This window comes from Ovis canadensis, chromosome 23 (genome assembly GCF_042477335.2).
Source record: "Ovis canadensis isolate MfBH-ARS-UI-01 breed Bighorn chromosome 23, ARS-UI_OviCan_v2, whole genome shotgun sequence".
Lineage (NCBI taxonomy): Eukaryota > Metazoa > Chordata > Mammalia > Artiodactyla > Bovidae > Ovis > Ovis canadensis.
The window spans coordinates 57,188,896-57,205,883 of record NC_091267.1 but is presented as its reverse complement, the minus strand read 5'-3'; the positions used below and the strand labels follow the sequence as shown (position 1 = coordinate 57,205,883).

Sequence of the window (16,988 nt, the reverse complement as noted above, 5' to 3'; positions counted from 1 at the left end):
ACACCCGAGGTTTTTCAGAACTCACCGGCCCGAGGGCTGGAGCTCAAGCAGGTGAGCTCCACGCCGGACCCACCGGTGGTGTCCCCGGACTCGAGGACGCACCGAGAAGTCCCGGCACGGCCCGGCTCAGGTTCCGGCCCACCACGCAGGGCAGGCGGCCGGCCGCTCCGGCAGACGACCGGGCCTGAAGCGGCTCTCGGACCTCTCGAACCCGGGATGGCTCCAAGCAGAGGGGCATCAGCAGCCGCTGAAGTGGCACAGACAGTGGTTGGAATGCCCCTTCCACCTCGGCGGCCACCGCTACATACAAAGAAGACGTAGCCCAGCCCTGCGACCCCACACTTACCTTCCAGCCATCCGCGACTCTGTTTGCGGAAGCGGCGCCACGCCACGCGCGCGCTATGACGCCACTTCCGGAGATCGCGGGTCGCTTGGCCCGGAATCCCGAGTCCCGGCGTGCTGCGCGCGGCGTGCGGAGAGCGACAGCTCGAAGGGACGCAAGAACCTGGTTGGAGGGACGGCGTGGCGGGCGGGTGGGAGGCTGGTCGCCTGAGCCCACGGCTTCCGGCGGCCAGACTCACGTTCTGCTGGTCGCTCTGAGGAGTGACGCGGAGGGGTCTCCTAGCGGCTCCTCCGGGCTGAGGTCCTGAGGTAACGGGGGTCGAGGCCTCTGGGGGAGGGGCGGTCGGCGGGGCCTCCTCAGCGTGGTGCGCGGCGCGAGCGCCCCTGGGCGGACAGAGGTCACCCCGCCCTTCGCAGTGGGCCGGTGTCCTGCTAACCCTGTCCGTGGGGCGGATTTCCAGCCTTTGGTTTGCCCTTCCTCGGACGCCGGTCGGGAGGGGCCGGAAGCCCCCGACCTCGGACTTGCTTCGGAAGCGCGCGGCGTCCTGCTTCTCGCTGCATCGCGGGTCGCTCCGTTCCGCCGCACTTGGAAGTTCCGGCCAGACCTCCCTCGAGAGGGCCGTGCTCGGTCAGCCTCTGGAGGAGCGCGACAGGCCATACATGTTTTTCAGAAACGCTTCAGTGATAGTATCTGTTGGCTGGACTTTGATATGGGGTGGTTGGGGAGTCAACTCGTTTGGTTCATCCTTCCCTCCCAGATTTCCACCGGAGTGTCGCTCGTTCCTGCTTTCCACCCCCTACGCTAGGGTCAAAACTGCCTGTGGACTAAGATGGTTGACGCGTTGCGCCTCAGCACCTCCCACCGAGATGGTGTAAAGACGTGATCAGAAATATGTCTTCTATTCTTCGTTACCAAACTTGAACCCCTTAAAAGCAGCTGTGGAAATAGGTGTGCTGGCTTGCATACCTGTCAGTAGGCGCAGTTACAGCAGCCGGTAGACTTCGCTTGGGGGGAAAGCAAGCAGTGCCTGCAGCATGTACTTTAGAATCCAGTCACTTCTAAATTGTGGGCTTTAACCTTTCTGAGGTTGTTTGCTCTTTATAAACTTTGGCCCAAGAACGAAGCCTGTTTTTATCAAATGAGGATGAGCCATCAGTTTCAGATGACTGTATTTTTATTATATGCGGTGAGCGAAGTTGAGAATTAACTTCAGTTCATTTTTTTTCGAAGTTGATTGTTTTTATTACTGTACTGATGCATGCACCTTTTAGATCATTACTATCTTCATATCACAAGGTTACTTTTGAGTATCTTTGTAAATATTCCATGCATAAGAAATAGACAGTGATCCTTCCAAGAAAGTTTAAGCATCAAACCTAAAAATTCAACTAAACATCTTGTTTATTTTTCTAAACATAAATTAGTGGCCTGCCACCGCTGACATCTGTGAAAAATCACTATGACAAACAAAATGTGTCTTTTCTTGCCTGGAGAACTCCGTGACAGAGGAGCCTGGCCTACAGTCAAAGGAGTCGAAAAGAATCTGACATGACTGAGCAACTAACACTTTCACTTTTTCACTTAAACTGTGATTTAAAAGTACTTGTTACTTTGCACAACACATTGGGGAAATAGGTTTTTCCACATGGCATATTCTTATTTTGATCCTTATTTTTATAGTAGATTTTTTGCTCTCCACCTAAAGTTCATTTGCTCTCCACCTAAAGCAAAGGTATGGTGCTGGAGATTGTGCTATCTACATATTCATGCATTTAGAACTGGGTAATTACCAATCCATATTTGCTGGTTGTGATGCTAAATTTTCTTAAGAGAGTTGCTACTGTAATTTTACAGAAAATGAGTCTAATTTTGACTTAAGAAATATTCTCATAAGATTAAAAGCCTCCTAACTATATTATCCAGACTCCACCATGAATTGTTGTGCATAAGATATATAGGGGCCTACCTGGTGGCTCATACGATAAAGAATCTGCCTGCAATGCAGGAGATCTGGGTTCAATTCCTGGGTTGGAAAGATCCCCGTGGAGAAGGCAATGGCTACCCACTCCAGTATTCCTGCCTGGAGAATTCCATGGACAGAGGAGCCTGGCAGGCTACAGTTCATGGGGTTGCAAAGTCAGACACAACTGAGCGACTTTCACTTTTCACCCTAAGGTGAAGGGCTCTGGGTGTTTATGGGATAAAGAATAAAGAAGTAGGGCACTCTGAGATGGAAGGGGGAGTGTAGAGAAAGGTGACTGGAAAGTGGTGTAAGGCAGGATATAGGTGAAATGAATTTAATGATTACCCATTGGTTTCAAGAACAGGAAGAACTCTTGAGGATAGTAGAGGGAGTAAATTATTGTTTAGTCACTAAGTCATGTCTGACTCTCTTGTGAACCCATGGATTGCAGCCCACCAGGCTTCTCTATCCATGGGATTTCTCAGGCAAGAATACTGGAATGGGCTGCCACTTCCTACTCCAGGGAGGGAGTAAATGAGCTACATAAAAATTAAAAGTTACCATTGATATTATTTTTCCCCACTGTTACCTGAGTAATAAGTGCTTTTCTGGAAATTGAGTTAAAAGAGTAATAGCTGATAGTCTAGTAGTACCTTTATATATTTGAATTCATTTTTAACTTGTACATGATCCAGTGGGATAGTTGTTATGATTCTTTTGTTTCATAGATGAGTGGTAAGTAACTTGCCCAAGGTCATGCAGCTGGGAAGTAGTAGTGGGCTAGGTTTTGGATCCAAGCAGCCTGACTCCAAAGACCATGGTCTGTGCATGCTCAGTCGTATTCCACTCTTTGCGACCCTATGGACTGAAACCCGCCAGGTTTCTCTGTTCATGGGATTTTCCAGGCAAGAATACTGGAGTGGATTGCCCTTTCCTTCTCCAGGGGATCTTCCAGACGCAGGGATGGAACCAGGGTCTCTTGCAACTCCTGCCTTGGCAGGCAGATTCTTTTATTACTGAGCCACGTGGAAAGCCCAGAGACTGTACTGTGCTAATAATGAAACAGTGCCAGACTGAGAACTGGAAGTTACTTGGCACATAGTAGATTTTCAGGAAATGTTTTGATACTTCTTACTGCTTGGGTTATTATGTTCAGAGAGAAAACAGCTGGATAGATGTTGTCTTGCTAGCACGTGAACTCTAGCAAGACAGGGATCATCATTTTGTTCAGTGATTTAACCCAGGTGCCTTGAACAGTGCCTGGCACATAGTGGGATGGTTATGGATGAATGAATCACCTGGAATGATTTTTCAAAATCTCATTTTTTTTTTTGAAAGGACATACAGGATTTATTTATTTCAACCCATTTATAAGATTTCTTTATGTGCTGTTTTGATTATTTGGTCCATTCACCCAGACTGGTTTGGAATTCTCCTGTTTTGTATTAGACTTTTGTCTGTTGAGAGAAAAATGAAGTGGTAACTTGTAAGTTTTCTGGTCAAAGGCAAGCAACAAATTCCCTAGATACCATCCCTTAAAAGTGAGAGCACTCAGGTGTGTAATTTTAAGCTGTCATTTCTATTGCAGGGTTGAATATCACATTTTTTGAAACATATAATTTGTTTTTAAAGTATAGATACAATGTTACAGTTTCCCAGGAATGATACTATTCTTGGAGGTGGGAAAAAGGTGGTTATAGAACTGTTTCTCTAAACAGTTTTGGAAAAACTGTTCATTCCTCCAGTTCACTCAGCCAAAGTGTTCCTACTGAAATTTTATTGCCTTTTTTTGAGCACATAAGATGTCAATGTTTAAAAGGTTTTTACTTTAGTAGAAAGTAAAGATTTGGTTGAGAAATCTATAAGCTTGTATGTGTGATGAGTAGCTTTGTCAACTAAACCTGGCTATGGATGGCTTCCCTGGTGGTTCATTAGTAAAGAACCTGCCTGCCAAGGCAGGTAGATGTGGCTTTGATCCCTGGTTCAGAAGATCCCCTGGAGAAGAAAATGGCAAGCCAGTATTCTTGCCTGGAAAAATCCCATGAACAGAGAAGCCTGGTGGTCTGCAGTCCATGGGATCACAGAGAGCTGGACAAGACTGAGCAACTTAACAACAAGAGATCTGGCTATCAGTTCAGTTCACTCATTCGTGTCCAACTCTTTGGAACCCCATGGGCTGCAGCACACCAGGCCTCCCTGTCTATCACCTACTCCTGGAGCTTACTCAAACTCATGTCCATAGAGTCAGTAATGCCATCCAACCATCTCATCCTCTGTCATCCCCTTCTCCTGCCTTCAATCTTTCCCAGCATCAGGGTCTTTAACAATGAGTCAGTTCTTTGCATCAGGTGTCCAAAGTATTGGAGTTTCAGCTTCAGCATCAGTCCCTCCAATGAATATTCAGGACTGATTTCCTTTAGGATGGACTGGTTGGATCTCCTTGCAGTCCAAGGGACTCTAAGAGTCTTCTCCAAGACCACAGTTCAAAAGCATAGTTATTTAATCAAACACTAGGTGTTATTTTGATGGTATTTTGAAAATCTGTTAACATCTATAATCAACTGTCTTTAAGTAAAGGAGATTACCCTCCATAATGTGAGTGGGCCTCACTCAGTCTAAATTTCAAACTGAGGCATCTCAAGAAAAAAAAAAATCTCAAGACTGTGGCATCAGTTCTTGTCTGAGTTTCCAGCCTGCACATCTACCCTACACATACCAAATGTGTAGCCCCCACAGTTGTGTGAGCTAGTTCCTTAACATAAACATGTATCTATCTAAACAACCTTATAATAGATACCCAATAGATAGAAATATCTATCTAGATGGAGATAAGCCAAAAGATAGGTGTATGCCTGTTAAGTCGCTTCAGTCATGTCCGACTGTGTGTGACCCTATGGACTGTAGCCTACCAGGTTTCTCTGTCCATGGGATTCTCCAGGCAAGAATATTGGACTGGGTTGCCATTTCCTCCTTTAGGGGACCTTCCCAACCCAGGGATCGAACCTGCATCTCTGTGTCTCCTGCGTTGGCAGGCAGGTTCTTTACCACTAGCGCCACCTGGGAAGCCCTATAGAGATAGGTAGATAAACATCTGTGTTTTTCCTTGTTGCTTCAATATCTCTGGAGATCCCTTCTGATTCATATTTTGGTACTAAGAGTGTTTCTAAAGGAACAGAATTGTAATGATGAACTTTCTGAATTGGTTACGGTGTTCCTGGAATTGGTGCTCTAATCAGATTAGACTTAAAAGCACTCTTCACTATTTTCAGTGGTGAAGAAGGCACTGTAGCCCATGATGTGATATGACAATAGAAATATGCAAGATATCACCACTGGATACCACTACTCAGATATTTAACAAAAGACCAGGTTCTGATGACCATGTATTTGAAGATTTAAAGCATTTTCCCCAAATAAACAAGTATAATGAGACTGATTGGTTGTTCTGTTTTCAGAGAAGGGGGTTGTGGAGAGTGATGAATTCAGGTCTTGAAATTCCCATCTCAAGTCCAGTCTAAGAGATAATTGCACAGAATTATGACCCCAAAACATTATGGCCCAGCTCTTTTACTTCCAGATCTGATTTTCCCATTGTATTATACTACTTCTTTGTAGAATGAGAGAAGCCCTACAGATATCCCTTTTGTAGCAATAGAACAGCCCCGAAACCTTACCCTTCATGATGTCTGCTGCTGTGGTTTACTGTATCATATTTACATGATGTATTTTAATGAAATTTTAAAATTGTGGTGTATAGAACTATATACCTTAACATTTCTTTCTATGGATTTGGTAACAGTGTCTTTTAACTTCCTAATAGTTAACAATTTATGTTTAAATTGATTGGTTTACAATGGAAATCTATGTATAACCTATTTTTTTTTTTAATCTAGTGTCTATAGAAGCTGAGGTCCATCAATCTCCATTCTTCAAAATGCAATGGAATGTACCAAAGACTGTATTCCGACTGGCACATAGGACGTGCATGGAACCACATAAAGCCGGTCTTTTGGGACACTGTCAAAACATAAAGGGACCATTACTTTTGTATACCTTGGAATCCAGAGTGGTTGTGGTACAAGGCCCTCAGAAACGGTCGCTGCACTTACCCACTGCCCAGTGTGTTGCAAAGGAAAGGAAGCCATTCATTGCTGTTCCATCCCAACCAGGGGTCTTTCACCATAAACAGTGGGAGCAGGATATCTTATCCAAGAGAGTTCTGTCATCCAGTGCCACATCCTCAGGACCTCCCTCCGAAAAAAAGGAAGAACCTGATCCGTTACAAGACAGATCTATTAGTCTTTATCAGCGATTTAAGAAAACATTTAGACAATATGGAAAAGTTTTGATTCCAGTGCATCTAATAACTTCTGCTGTTTGGTTTGGAACATTTTATTATGCAGCCATAAAGTAAGTTTTTGCTTGACTGAGCCTTTTATCAGAATGTTAATTATACTAATGAAAGCCTTTAAATAGTTTTTGAAATGCTTTAATGTCTTCAACTGATAGAGGATGACTGTTTTTCATAGCTGTTTTCCACATTTTAATAACAATAGCTAACATTTTCTTACTATGTACAGCAGATATTATACTAAAATTTTTGTAACTATCATTTAATTTTCAGAGCAACCATATGAAATAATTATTCCCATCTTATTAAAGAGAGAGCAGGTTAAACAAGAATAAGTCTAAATAACTTAGTTTTTCCCCAAAATAACTCAGTCTGATTTCAAATCTTAATCACTGTGCTCATGTCCCATCAGCATCTAGGATAGCACAGAAATAACCGATTCCAGAAATTTGACAGCACCATAAGTTAGCTTTGTATTTAAATAAGATATTGCTAAAAGTGCTAATCACTGTGAAAAGAACTTATTTTGCCACATGTATGATTTTGATTGGAAATTAGTAAGATTTTTATAAAGCCTGACTTGTATCTGTTGTAGACACAAAAATGAACAAGTTATAGACTTATACCTTAATGTTACATCTGATGAATGTCAAGGTAAGGTCCTTTGTTCTGATCAGAAGTTGATTTGTTGTGCACTTAAAACATAGAATTTCTAAATATACCTTTCTTGATAAATACCGTTCCTTTCTTTTAAAGTGAGTTGTGTTATTCACATTGTTTTAGGAGCAGGAGTTTCACGTACAACCAGATTCCCTATGATTTCCAGTTTGTTTCTGCCGCCAGCAGAACTGGGTGTGCCAGCGTGTGCCTGTTCCCTGAGTGCTGTGTGGCTTTTCTTGCTGTGGCCTGGGTGTGACCAAGCGGGCCGCGTGCTCATCCTGCAGCGACGAGATGCACAGTGAAGACCATTTTGATGTTTTCGGGAATTCCCCTAGTGGGTTTAGAATTAGTCTATACTTTCTAAAAGACTGCTGATTTTCAGTTTGGGGTTATATTTAATGTTTGATAGGTATTGAGTATTATAATATAAAGCTCACTTGTTGAAAAGAGCTCATCGTTTACTAAATTAAAAGATGATAGAATGGAGACTCTTCTTACAAAACACAGGTCTAGAAATGTTTCTTTGCCAGTGTTCTAAAAAAGATTATTTTTAACCTGTGTGATTGATGCTATTTTGTTTCTTTTTGTATCTTTGTCTGCATTCTGTTCTTGTTACTCAGTTTCTTCCTTCTTCATTATGTATCATTTTCTTTAACAGTTCCTTTCTTTGCAGAGATTTTGTATGTGCATTTTATGGAGTTACCTTTTTGTTTATTACTGACATTTTCTGGACATGTGTAATATAGAAATCTTCAGAACTGCATTTAGTTTTTTAATGGAGCCTAAAATTATGTATCATTTTACATAAAAATTTCATAGGCATTCATTTCTTCTATTTAATGGAATGGCTTTCTACGTATCAAATTTTCTTTTGGGAGCCACTGAGGATTTTGCTGATTTGGTTTTGTGACTAATGATGAGCTTCTTCCTTGTTTCTTTTGCCTTCCCTACATTGCTTTTAATAAGCGTTCAGCCTCCTGACCTGAGGGGGAGAAATTTAATTCATTGAATATGAGCTTCTTATTTGGACTATTAAGAGTACTTTTTTCCCATTTATTTTTCCTTGCCTTCAGTAAAGAAGTTCTGTAACCAAAAAATTAGACCCTGAAATAATCTAGTGATGTTAATTAATTAGGCTTTAAAGTCCGATCCCTCATCCACCACCACCTACCTTTGGCTTTCTGTTAGCATGGAAATTTGTTTGCCAGACTCAGCTCAATTGCCCAGCCATGACTGCTGGTCCAGTTCTGTTACAGCATCACATAGCTCAGTTACATTAGGTAGGATGTGTTGCTTTCCAGAACAGCCACTAATGTTTTGTTAGATCCTTAACACTTGAGAAATTAAGTCAGTTTGTTCTAAGTGAAGTCATACTTAGAAAATAGTAGTGTATGTTTGAATGGCAGTAAATCTTACTGTATAATCTCTGACTGAGATGATTTTATTGTTGGAATTGTGTTAAATATAGGTTTTCGATTCAGCCAACTAGATGCTGGGTTTATCTGATTTGATTTTAGCTGGAAAAAGTTCTCTGATCTCCTAGTATTATATTGTGAGATCAGAGAGGGACAACTTTTCCCAGTTAAATTAATTTTTAATGTTAAAGATAAACTAGGAGATAACAACCACCATAATAATAATGAATCCAGGCTGTTCCCTTTCTTTATTATAAACAGCAAGAATACTTGTACAGAGGAGTAATCTGTGGACCAGACCTTAACCACAAGTCAGACTCACATCAGGGATGGGACTGACTGATCCTGGGGCTCCTGCTGTGATGCTCTGATGGCACAGAATCAGCTCTGCAGCTTTCTTGTCAGGAAACATTTACCCCAAATCTAATCATGAACAAACAATCAGACAGATTCAAGTTGGGGGGCTATTCTACCACATGACTGGCCCAGGAGCGTCAAAGGTCTCAGCATCAAAAAAAAACATCCTGCCTTCCTCTTCAACAGAATATGCTGGATAACACTTCTGGAGAAAAACTGGAAAACACGGAGAAGATAGTGACAAGGGACATGGGACAATACAGGGAGTTTTAACATTAAATAATCTACTGTTGTATTAACTATATACTATCCTATATGTTAAGTTTCCTGTGATGATTTTGCCTATGAAGGAGAAGCACAGAATGAGAACCTTGTCATTTAAGGGTGAAAGCCGAACATCTGCAAAACAACTACTGGGTTGGCCAGAAAGTTTGGGTTTTTCTGCAATGTTTTGGAAACGTTTGGCTAACCCAGTATGGATAGTGAGGGAGAGAGCAGGAGAGCACAAATATGTCAATGTGGCAAACTCAACACTCAGGGAAACTAAAAAGCAATTAGGGTTTACCAGCTAGATTAGCGGAGAAGGCAGTGGGACCCCACTCCAGTACTCTTGCCTGGAAAATCCCCCGGATGGAGAAGCCTGGTAGGCTGCAGTCCATGGGGTCACTAAGAGTCAGACACAACTGAACGACTTCACTTTCACGCACTGGAGAAGGACATGGCAACCCACTCCAGTGTTCTTGCCTGGAGAATCCACAGGGACGGGGGAGCCTGGTGGGCTGCCATCTATGGGGTCGCACAGAGTCGGACATGACTGAAGAGACGCAGCAGCAGCAGCAGCAGCTAGATTAGAGACTATATCTGCCCTCTCTCCCTCCCTTCAAAAATTTCTTGCAGATTATGGTAATTGCTTCTTCAGGTACCTTCTAAGCCTGATAGTAGAAGCATCTTTTTAGAATCATTGAAGTTTTATCAAACCCATAGAGTCATTTATTCTTTGCATAATAACACAGTAAGTGATGTTATAATATCCCTTGCTTTTATGGTAATAGTATAGTTTGACATGTAATTTTAGAGATAAAAATTGTCTTAAAAGTTTGAGTTGGATCATTCTAAGGAACTAAAGATTCCAAGATCAGGTGAATGATTCTGATCCTTTTTTCTCAGGTTACCTAGTGCTATTAATTTTGCCCTGATAAATGATTCTGTTTTTCTCAGTGTGCTAATGAGGAATGTCCATGAGCAGAAGCTGTGAAAAGTGGGATGCTGGTGTTCATGCACGTTGTTCCTTTAGGGTGAAGTTAGAGTGTGCTTGGTGATGCAGAATTGACTTTTAAACAAAAATTTGGTTTTGATGTTTTCAGGTAATCTTTTGAAAATAATTACCCCAAAAGTTTATATACATATGAATTACTTTCTGTTTCTTTCTTAGAGGAGTGAATGTCGTTCCTTTTCTAGAACTTATTGGGTTACCTGACAGTATAGTGAACATTCTGAAAAATTCCCAGAGTGGAAATGCACTAACAGCATATGCCCTGTTTAAGGTAGGTACTGCTGTGGGTGGATGGAGCCTCACACTGAACCTTCATAACACTCCCTGCCTGTTCCCAGGCTTACCTTTATAACTTAGTGTATTTTACCTCTTATATGACTAATGACTAAAAGTATACATTTTTTATGGGTAAATAAAATGATGGCTAAGGAAGAAGTGCCCTAAGAATAGGTAGGTTGTTCACAGCCTGCTGTGCTGAGACACATATGAGACTAATGAGTTTCTAGCAAGCAGGTCATCTCTGACATTTCTCCTATTGACAGTACATTAATTTCCTTATTCAGAGATCCATATGCCACCTGACATATTAGTGAAATTTAGCATTTATTTTACTGTTTATAATAGTTCATCTTCCTAAAAAGTAAAATAGTAAAGTTTAAATCATTGATTTCTGTGATAAACCTTAGACTTAGTTGTTGATGTTACATATATTTCACTTGTTCATTGTCTTTACAACTGTTGTCTAGATTCAGACAATGACATCTTTGTTGTTAATAGTTTTTATACTTGTGATTTTGGAAGACTCATTGTAAATTGTGGAGTTTAGCTATATTAATCTAATTTTTCTCAATTGACAAAAAGTTATGAGGTTCTTCGTAGCTTTATTCTAGGAAACCAGGTAGAAAACATTGGGAAAGTAGGTGTTAATTTATCTTTGTTATAAAAATACTTAGAATTATGGGTTTATAGTAGTACTTTAATCTTTATTTCTTCTTATATGATAATTTTGACTAGAGGCCTAAAGCTTAATTGCTGAATTTTTCAACATTAAAACTTACTAAATTCATAAATTATCAATTGATGAATTTGCAGTTTGTGTAGTTTAATAAATCCAGCTGTCTTGATGGTTTAAACCATGTCCCTAATTATAACTGTTTCTTATCCCATACTCTCATATCACAGTCTGTGTGTCTCTTCTTTTCTGAATGTCTGTTGTCTTTGCTCATGAGTGCCTAGGGGTTCAGAGTTCCATCTTCTTGCACTGCGTTTCCTGTGCTGGTGCTGTGCTCTGAAGGAGCATCAGTGCTCAGTGCCTGCCGGTCTGCTTAGAATTGAAACACGAGGCTGGCATGCAGGTGGGCTGATGTCACCAGTGGCTCTACTCATGTTCCTCTGGGAGGAGGGAGGTGTAAATTGTCCACTTGGGTGTTTCCTGTAACCTGACTTCTCAGGTAGAACAGCAGATAGGAGGAGGTTCCTTGCCTCAGAATGTGATGCAGCCTGTGCTGTTACAATTCTCCCTTTGAACCAATTAGTTTACTAGTTAGTTCGGGACTAAGTAACCTCTGGTCAGTTGACCTGTACTTGTCTCCTACATGTGTGCCATTTTACCATTCGTTCGCCTCACAAAGTTCCTGGTTGGGATTCCAGACTCAGTGTGGACTGTAATGATAAAGTATCATAAAGCCTGGAGAAGTTAAAGAAAAGATTTACAAGTGAAACTAGACTCCATGAAGAACAAACATTTGGCTTGTGTTTGCCCCTTAGTTTGGTATAGTGTGTGCAGGTTGACAGGGTTTCTGAGAATGGAAATGCATGTGCCTTTGTTGTCTGAGGGTCCTGAGCTCTCACTGATTTCGGGGCTCCTGCCCCCCAGGTTCATTAGCATGTGGAGTACAAACTTTGGTGCTGCTACTGTGTATGTTCTCTGATCCTAGGTCAGTGTCTAGGTGACAAATACTTATGGAATGTTAGGAGGGAAAACCATATAGCATGTAACTGTTTTAGCCTTGTGAAGCAATAAAGTAATTGATAGTTATTACCAAGAGTTTTAATTTTACACTGTCTTTGCTTATGTGTGCTCAGTAGTGTCCAACTCTTTGTGACCCCATGGACTGTGTGGCCCGCCAGGCACCTCTGTCCATGGGATTGTCTCAGCAAGAATACTGGAGTGGGTTGCCATTTCCTCCTCCAGGGGATCTTCCTGACACAGAGATGGAACCTGCGTCACCTGCATTGCAGGCGGAATCTTTACCACTGAGCCAGCCAGTTTTTGCTTAAGATGGTAGTTATAATCAGTACTAAACTGTCTCGTTTTCCTGCAGATTGCAACGCCTGCGCGGTACACTGTAACTCTCGGGGGGACCTCCTTCACTGTGAAGTATCTGCGTAGCCGGGGCTACATGTCGACACCACCCCCCGTGAAGGAGTACCTGCAAGACAAGATGGAGGAAACAAAGGAGCTCCTCACAGAGAAGATGGAAGAGACAAAGGACAGACTCACTGAAAAACTGCAAGAAACCAAAGGAAAGGTTTCTCTTAAGAAAAAAGTGGAATAGGGTGCCTTATATACCAGGTTTTAGACAGTTCTTGCACTTGAACCTTTGGAGACTATGGACAAAGGTACATGCTCTTGATTTTTTTTGTTGTTAGTAGCCTAAATATAGCAGTTCTCTTGAGTTAAAGAACTGAGATAACTTTAAACATTACCAGAAAAATCAGTTTTTTTAAAAGAAAAAATGAACCCAGTATAAGAATTTCATGGCAGTAGCAGCATTAAGCAGTGGTCCATGTCTTCAGTCATCCTTGCTTTGGACTTAGTTGCAGCTGCTGACTCCTTGAATAGCTGGTGTGGCTGTAAGCAGATTTAACACTAGATCTTCATTATTCACTGAGGCTTTAACTGTGATCAGTTCTCAATGTGGAGACAAAGGATTATCATCAGAACTGGCTGTGAATAAGAGGATATGTAGTCCTTCTGTGAAGACTATATAATGGTTACATACCAGTTAAAATGTAGACTTCAAATGAAGAAAGCTGAATGAAAGTTGAGTCATATATATGTAAATAAGATGTATGGTTACATGTAAATGAAAAATTGACCCTTTAAAAATGACTTTTACCTGAAGCTTGTCATAATCAAATTTTTAAGCAAATCTGTGTGGCCATAGCACTTTGTTACCCAGCACATAAAACTCTTGTTATTCCTACATCATGTCCTCTCCAGCTGATCTCTCAGAGGAAAAGAGAAATCATTATACCTGGAGTTTATAGTGGGGAGCAAATGCCCACAGCAGTGCCTGGAGCTTGTATTCTCAGCAGTGCAGTTCTGGGAGGGTGGGACCTTCTTGCCCCTGCCGTCTGGTCTCCACCTGCCAGTGTCGGGCTTGGTTCCATTATGGAGTACCATTTAAGATTGTAAATGCTGTTTGCTCCTTGCATTGAAACATTCTTACTTGAATATTTTACTTTTTTTAAATAGCAAAGCTATCATTAAAACCAGCTTGAAATGAAATTCAGTCATGGTCAGATGTGAAAGTTGTCACATCTGAGTGAGTGTGATTCCTTTTGCTCTGACTGCCTTTACTCCAGTTCTAACCTTAAAATTGAAAGTGGGAACGGCCTCTTTCTAGTTTGTCTGTTAAGTGATCTGATTCGGTAAGAGGATGCCAGAGGGATTGCCAGAAATAGTCCCACAGGTGTCACCGTCACTTTGTGTGCCAAAGTGGCCAAATTTAGAGAATATTTTGAAGGGAAAAAATGTTTACATTTGATATGTCTCTTGTGTTGGATATGCTGTGGTGACTCTTCTTGGTGGGGGAGGGCAGAGTATGAAGGGGCAGAACTCACTCTGCCATATGCAGGGTTCATCAGGCAGGATGGTTTATCTGCTAATGCAGATCATACGTGTGATTCCAAATTGACAGTCCTTTTTCAAATCCGGAAACAGTGAACCTGTTTTAACTTATTAAATAATTCACATCTTCTGAATGTTAAATGCTGAGATAGATATTAACAAATTTCTTGTTTAGTCACTAAGACTGCCTGGTTTAAAATCATGTGTTAAATGAAACTTTTCTTTTTACTTTTCACATTGCATAGGGCATGTTTTCCAATGAGGATAAATCGTGGGTCTAAGAAGCTGCGTTTCTACCTTTGGTTCAGTCCAGTGGAGATCTGCTGCCATCCAGTTTCATAACTCTGTTGTGTTTGTTCAATTACAGAACGTGAGACACTGGGGAATGCTTTGAAATTCTCTAGTAAAATGTTCTCTGAAGGTGTAAGAAGTTCTTGTATCATATTTGGTATCAGGAATACTTGATCTTGTCAAACACTGCTGCTCTCATCTTGCCAACCTAGTCCTTAAGGGAAGCTACAGAGAGCTGAAAGGGGGACCCCTGGAATGTCTACGTGGAGTGTTTGTAGCAGGCCAGTAGCACATAGTGGGCACTGAGTTAAATTATCCAGAGTGTGTATGTGTGGTAAGTATCACGACCCATTTCATTTACAGTAAGCCTTAAACTTGCTGTGTCTGGTGTGTGCATCTGTTTTTAAATAGGATTATTGACAAGGTAAAGAAGGAGTCATAGCTGAGACTTAATGTCTACAAAATGGAAAAAAGTGCTCAAAAAATTAACAATTGAAATGAAAAACAGATTAGGTTAAAAAAAGAGAGACCAAGAAAAATAGTGAAACCAACCTTTTTAAGTATCGAAACAATTTTTTACTGACTCAACATTTTGCATGTAGCAGAGTGCTGTTTGCAGCTCCCAACAAAGGGAAAAGAGTACATGTATTAAGGTCACCTTCCTGCCACTAGTGAAAATAATAAGACTATGCCTTCAAATACAGTCTTTTGTTTTAGAATCTACCTTCTATTTATTTACAGACGGAAGATGTTACTGTAGTCCTTTATGCTCCAGTAAGATATGGAGCTGGCTGTCTCATTTCAGTGATATTTAGGAGGTAATTCCAGGAATTTTACAAAGGTCTTAACAGTTTGGGTAGAAGAGGTATTTAAAGAAAACAGACAAGTCGTATATTAGATACATCTAGCTCTTTCAAAGTAAAATGTCAAACACTATAATAAAAGATCTTTATGATGTTTTAAGTAACAGATTAGTTATTAACTGTTATGTGCAAGTATCATCATGGAAAGTCAGAGAAAGTGTCTGTTCCAAGGCCACTGTGAGTGGATTGCTGAAGGTTCTTTTTCAAAGATGTCTCCCAAAGTTTCAGCGAGAGGGCTGACTGAGTTGCTTGTCCATTTGCTTAGCAGTTGGCAGCTCTGCTGTTTCACAAACGATCCAATGAACAGAAGTCAGTCCAAGAAAGCTGGAGACTGGGGGGTGGGTCTGGGGTCCAGTGCAGCCCCCAAGGTGCAGTGGGAGCTCCCTATGTATGGGGATGGGGGGCGGGGGAAGGAGCCCATTCCCCACCAAGGAGGGAGGTGTTGGGCTCTGTCACATCTTGTGCTGAGTGTAGCCTAAGTGGAAAATGGCAGGTCCAGTCCTTGGCATTTCTGTCCCTGCCTGGGCAGCAAGCAGTACCTGGGCTTTGGAGAACCCATGTGGGGTTCCTTGGCCTCCAGTGCTTCAGCTCCAGCCTGATGGACAGCTCCTGAACCCCCAGCAGCTTCCCAGCCTCTTGTCTGCTTTCGGCCTAGGGCTTCTGTAATCTTCAGGGTCTTCCAATGTATAGCCAGCCAGGGCTGCAGGAAGGGTCCCGCAGGCCCCGATGATGGAGATTTCAGCGTCCCACCTGCTGCCCTCCAGCACAGCCTCTCGTTCCTCAGGGCTACGCAGAGCCCTGCTGCCTAGATGGACACCAGTGGGTCCACTCTGACTGTCTGCTGCCACCCCTGGAGCATCTCGAGGTAACCTCCCTGCACCCGGACCTTAGACCCAGCCAACCAGGCAACCACACATAGAAATGGGTTTACTGAACCCAATCCAGTAGGAATCAAGCCCAACTGTGAGCAAAGTTTATATACTGGTCTTACTTCACTGAGGGATAGAAGTTTGGGGGAAAAGTCTTTAAATTTTCTTAAATAACTGCTAAGTAAGAAATTATAAAATGTATTCAATAGCATAATGTGGTTTGTCAGTGACTGCTATTTTAAGAGAAAGAAATCCTTTTCTTACAGCTATTTTCCTCCTCATAGTTTTCTAATCCCCTTTCCAAAATGATCTAAAAAATAATTCAGAATCTGAAATAAGTGTTATAGGAGCTCCTTGGCAGTCTAGTGATTAAGACTCCATGCTTTCACTGCCGTGGCCCAGTTTTAAGCCTTGCTCAGAAAACGAAGATCCTGCAACCCACATGGCGTGACCAAAACAAAAATGGGTTTATAACTAGAGTTTTGGGCCCAGGCGGTTATTTAAATGGTACTTTAAGATTTCAGTTTCCAAAGTCCATTTACTAATGTATAGAAATGCAAAAATATATTAATTTTTTATATTAAATTTTTTTCCTGCAATGAAGCTAAACTCAGTTATATGCATTTCAATATTCTTGCTTGGAGAAGTCTATGGACAGAGGAGTCTGGTGGGTCACAGTTCATGTATCGCAAAAAGTTGGACACGACTGAACAACTAACATTTACACTTCACTTTTGGTGGATTGTA

At 41.7% G+C, this 16,988-nt stretch overlaps 2 protein-coding genes across 6 annotated transcripts in view; one reads left to right on the top strand and one right to left on the bottom strand.

The window, feature by feature from the left end:
* RNMT (RNA guanine-7 methyltransferase) overlaps positions 1-1,456 on the bottom strand; it is a 28,058-nt gene extending 26,602 nt beyond the window's left edge. For 2 of the 3 annotated variants that reach the window (XM_069569046.1, XM_069569047.1), the window contains exon 1: positions 347-1,456. The gene's annotated coding sequence lies outside the window, so the exon portion shown is untranslated. The remainder of the gene's footprint in view (positions 1-346) is intronic. The other variant, XM_069569048.1, reaches the window with a different exon arrangement.
* On the top strand, positions 416-16,455 carry FAM210A (family with sequence similarity 210 member A). 3 transcript variants are annotated; one of them, XR_011252418.1, is made up of 5 exons: positions 416-651; positions 6,200-6,716; positions 10,522-10,633; positions 12,687-12,984; positions 14,464-16,455. XR_011252418.1 is itself a non-coding variant. In XM_069569050.1 (4 exons), exons 2-4 carry the CDS (start codon positions 6,241-6,243, stop codon positions 12,918-12,920), a joined length of 822 nt encoding a protein of 273 aa, XP_069425151.1. In that variant the 5' UTR covers positions 416-651; positions 6,200-6,240; the 3' UTR covers positions 12,921-13,876. The 3 variants fall into 3 exon arrangements, 1 of the variants encoding a protein (XP_069425151.1); XR_011252419.1 differs by having other exon boundaries at positions 574-1,529; XM_069569050.1 differs by lacking the exon at positions 14,464-16,455 and having other exon boundaries at positions 12,687-13,876.
* The last annotated feature ends 533 nt before the right edge of the window (positions 16,456-16,988 follow it).

What these genes read in the sequence shown, in the direction of transcription:
- FAM210A (XM_069569050.1), top strand. Translation starts at nt 6,241, where the DNA reads ATGCAATGGAATGTACCAAAGACTGTATTCCGACTGGCACATAGGACG. An exon ending in TTTTATTATGCAGCCATAAA is followed by an intron (nt 6,717 to 10,521) that starts GTAAGTTTTTGC and finishes TTTCTTTCTTAG; the next exon opens with AGGAGTGAATGTCGTTCCTT. An exon ending in CAGCATATGCCCTGTTTAAG is followed by an intron (nt 10,634 to 12,686) that starts GTAGGTACTGCT and finishes GTTTTCCTGCAG; the next exon opens with ATTGCAACGCCTGCGCGGTA.